The sequence below is a fragment of the Mus caroli genome, chromosome 1 (assembly GCF_900094665.2).
Source record: "Mus caroli chromosome 1, CAROLI_EIJ_v1.1, whole genome shotgun sequence".
NCBI classification, from domain to species: Eukaryota; Metazoa; Chordata; class Mammalia; order Rodentia; family Muridae; genus Mus; species Mus caroli.
The window spans coordinates 79,583,572-79,587,255 of record NC_034570.1 but is presented as its reverse complement, the minus strand read 5'-3'; the positions used below and the strand labels follow the sequence as shown (position 1 = coordinate 79,587,255).

The following is a 3,684-nucleotide window of genomic DNA, read 5'->3' as shown; positions in this document are numbered from 1 at the left end:
TCCAGCTGGCTCTCAGGAAGTGTGAGAAATCCCTGACAAGACAGTAGTGAATGGGGGTGGGGGTCCCAGCAGCACACAGTACAAGTTTCTCTTTCAGGATCCATTACCCCCAGCCTCCCACCCAACCTGCAGGAGACATAGGACCCCTGGCCCAGCCACACCTTGAGAGCCAGAGCCAGACTTCAGTTCACAGGGCAAGGGTGGGGCCAGGGTGACTACATCTAGAGGAGGGACAAGGACCCTTTATAGCCAGGGACAAAGTCCATCTCTGATTTGAGCCCAGGCAGACGAAGCAGGAGCTGGTACCTTGGTTCCCTAGCTGGGCAGCCCATCAGTAACACCAACCATGCAGGGAGACTGGGTGCTGCTGTTGGTTTTGGGCCTCAGGATCCATCTGTCCTTTGGTGTCATCCCAGGTAAGAAGGCTCCTTTCTGACTCCCACAGAAGGACTAACCCACCACCCGACCTGGACTAACCTGGGTATGCTTCCTCTTGTCCAGCTGAAGAGGAGAACCCGGCCTTCTGGAACAAGAAGGCAGCTGAGGCCCTGGATGCTGCCAAGAAGCTGCAGCCCATTCAGACATCAGCTAAGAACCTCATCATCTTCCTGGGAGACGGTGAGTGTGTGAGTGAGGCCTGGCCACCCTGCGGCCCTTGTACTCCAAGTACCCAGGGCCACTGGTGGGTACGGACAGGCCTCAGAGTTCAGTCCTGACGAGGTTCTGCTCCTTCAGGGATGGGGGTACCCACAGTGACAGCCACCAGGATCCTAAAGGGACAGTTGGAAGGTCATCTAGGACCGGAGACACCCCTAGCCATGGACCGCTTCCCATACATGGCTCTGTCCAAGGTGAGCACTGGAACACACTAGGATGGGAAAGGGGCTGGAGAGGACAAGAGATGGAAGAACCCAGAAAAACTGGAGCCCAAGTTTGCAACCAGGACAGCGTAGACATGTCTCAGGAAGCAGGGACTAATGTCTACCAGTACCAGAGCTGAGAGTGTCTCTGTCCCCAGACATACAACGTGGACAGACAGGTCCCAGACAGCGCAGGCACAGCCACCGCCTATCTCTGTGGGGTCAAAGCCAACTACAAGACCATTGGCCTGAGCGCAGCTGCTCGGTTAGACCAGTGCAACACCACGTTTGGCAATGAGGTCTTCTCAGTGATGTACCGTGCCAAGAAAGCAGGTAGGTTGGTGTTGGGCTGGGGGCTATGGCAGGGCTGGGTCACTGGATGATCTTCTATCATCTGCAGGGAAGTCTGTGGGAGTGGTGACCACGACCAGGGTGCAGCATGCCTCTCCAGCCGGCACTTACGCACATACGGTGAACCGTAATTGGTACTCAGATGCAGAGATGCCTGCCTCTGCACTGCAGGACGGCTGCAAGGACATCGCCACTCAACTCGTCTCCAACATGGACATTGATGTGAGCTCCAAGAACCAGCTGGAGGGTTGGACAAAGGGTGAACCTTGGACTGGCCATAGTTCCAGGCATAAACAGCCTGAACTCCAAGTCCCCTGCAGTTTATATATGTAAGGGGTGGGTGTGGAACATCCAGGAGAAGTATACCCCACAGACATGGTGGGGACATAGACAGGGGCTGTCTTTCAGGAAGGGGTAGGAAACTCATAAAGCCCTAAGTCTACCTGTGTTGATCCTCTGACCAAAGGTGATCCTCGGTGGAGGTCGAAAGTTCATGTTTCCCAAGGGGACTTCAGATCCTGAGTACCCAAGTGACCCTAACCAGTCTGGAACCAGGCTGGATAATCAGAACCTGGTGCAAATGTGGCTGTCAAGGCATCAGGTGATGCGGGTTCCAGCGAAGGGCCTAGGGTGGCACCGTGCCTCTCAGGGCTATGTGCTAAGACTGACTGTGTCCCTGCAGGGAGCCCGGTATGTTTGGAACCGAACGGAGCTCATTCAGGCATCCCAGGACCCAGCAGTAACTCACCTCATGGGTAATACTGTAGTTCTGCCCTCGCATCTCTCAGAGGGCCTCCACGGGAGCCTGTATGTGTGCCATCTGACTCCCCCTGCCCCCGAACTTGGTTGTCATCATGAATTCCTGTGCCCCTTAGGCCTCTTCGAGCCAACAGAAATGAAATATGATGCCAACCGAAACATCTCAGTAGACCCTTCCCTGGCAGAGATGACAGAGGTGGCTGTGCGCATGCTCAGCAGGAATCCACAAGGCTTCTACCTCTTTGTAGAAGGTGAGTGGTAGTGCCTGGCAGAAAAGAGAAGGGGGGCAGGGGTCCCAAGCAAACTCAAGCATCTCCCTCATCACTGGCTTCCTGCAGGGGGTCGTATCGACCAAGGCCACCATGCGGGCACAGCTTACCTGGCACTGACTGAGGCTGTCATGTTCGACTCTGCCATCGAAAAGGCCAGCCAGCTTACCAATGAGAAGGACACGCTAATACTCATCACTGCTGACCACTCCCATGTCTTCGCGTTTGGTGGCTACACACTTAGGGGGACCTCCATCTTTGGTAATCCAAGGGGGCAGTGTCAGGTGATGTTGCTTCAGATCTATGGGGACAGATATTGCTGGGTCTCTGTTTACTCATCTGTCAAAAGGGCACAACATGGCCTTGGAGAGAGTATAACCGTTGAGCAAGCAAAATGAACTCACCTGCACTCCAAAAGCTGTAGTCAGTATCAGGAAAAGATGTCTGCCTTCTTCCATACAGGTCTGGCCCCACTCAAAGCCCTAGATGACAAATCCTACACCTCCATTCTCTATGGCAATGGTCCGGGTTATGAGCTGAAATCAGGCAACCGGCCCAATGTCACCGAAACTCAGAGTGGTAAGTACCACAACATTGCCTAGCTTGAGGTGCTGACAGAGACCAGGGCAGATGGACGCTGCTCCCCTAAACACCCTTGTCTCCCTAGTTGATCCCAACTACAAGCAGCAGGCGGCTGTACCCCTGTCGTCAGAGACCCACGGCGGGGAGGACGTGGCTATATTTGCGCGCGGCCCGCAGGCGCACCTGGTGCACGGAGTTCAGGAGCAGAACTACATCGCGCACGTCATGGCCTTCGCAGGCTGCTTAGAGCCCTACACCGACTGCGGCCTGGCGCCCCCTGCCGGCCAGAGCCCCGTCATCACCCCGAGCCCGGCCACCACCACAAACAAAGCGGCCGGCCAGGCCACCACCACAAACAACGCGGCCGGCCAGGCCACCACCACAAACAACGCGGCCGGCCAGGCCACTGTCCTGCTATCCTTGCAACTGCTGGTCAGCATGTTGCTGCTAGTAGGGACAGCCATGGTGGTGTCCTGATGGTCAGGTCCCTCGCTGGGCCCCCCTGCTAGGCTCCTCCCAAGGGTCCCACCGCTGGTTACTTTCACACCCCTCTTGCCATAGATTTCCTGAGCCCAATCAGTTCCGCGTTCACCGTTTTCTACACAAGGGTCTCAACGCTAGTTTTTGCACCCCTACTTGGTAGTTTTCTTATCCGGATGTTGAGATATCATCTCAGCCCACAGCTCTAAGGGCCACCTCTGAGAAAACACTCCGGGATTTATAATTTGCTTTATAACTCTGGGCTTCTGTTTCTCAACTGACTGCCTCTGGAGCGGGGAGGTACCAACTGGTTTCCAGAAGGCTAAAGCCCGGGGCTGCCCCAGACTCCCCTTCAAACCACCACCCTTCACAGGGACCCAAGT

The 3,684-nt window shown here is 55.6% G+C and overlaps 1 protein-coding gene across 2 annotated transcripts; it reads left to right on the top strand.

Moving 5' to 3' along the window:
• Positions 1 to 346: 346 nt before the first annotated feature.
• Positions 347 to 3,298, top strand: LOC110298599 (intestinal-type alkaline phosphatase 1). Of its 2 annotated transcripts, XM_021167949.1 has the most exons (12): positions 347 to 416; positions 502 to 618; positions 736 to 851; positions 1,019 to 1,193; positions 1,261 to 1,433; positions 1,678 to 1,812; positions 1,894 to 1,966; positions 2,087 to 2,221; positions 2,309 to 2,500; positions 2,702 to 2,818; positions 2,907 to 3,115; positions 3,194 to 3,298. In XM_021167949.1, exons 1-12 carry the CDS (start codon positions 347 to 349, stop codon positions 3,296 to 3,298), a joined length of 1,617 nt encoding a protein of 538 aa, XP_021023608.1. The 2 variants fall into 2 exon arrangements, with proteins under 2 accessions (XP_021023608.1, XP_021023600.1); XM_021167941.1 differs by having other exon boundaries at positions 2,907 to 3,298.
• The last annotated feature ends 386 nt before the right edge of the window (positions 3,299 to 3,684 follow it).

What these genes read in the sequence shown, in the direction of transcription:
- LOC110298599 (XM_021167941.1), top strand. Translation starts at nt 347, where the DNA reads ATGCAGGGAGACTGGGTGCTGCTGTTGGTTTTGGGCCTCAGGATCCAT. An exon ending in GTACCGTGCCAAGAAAGCAG is followed by an intron (nt 1,194 to 1,260) that starts GTAGGTTGGTGT and finishes TATCATCTGCAG; the next exon opens with GGAAGTCTGTGGGAGTGGTG. An exon ending in AGCAGTAACTCACCTCATGG is followed by an intron (nt 1,967 to 2,086) that starts GTAATACTGTAG and finishes TGTGCCCCTTAG; the next exon opens with GCCTCTTCGAGCCAACAGAA.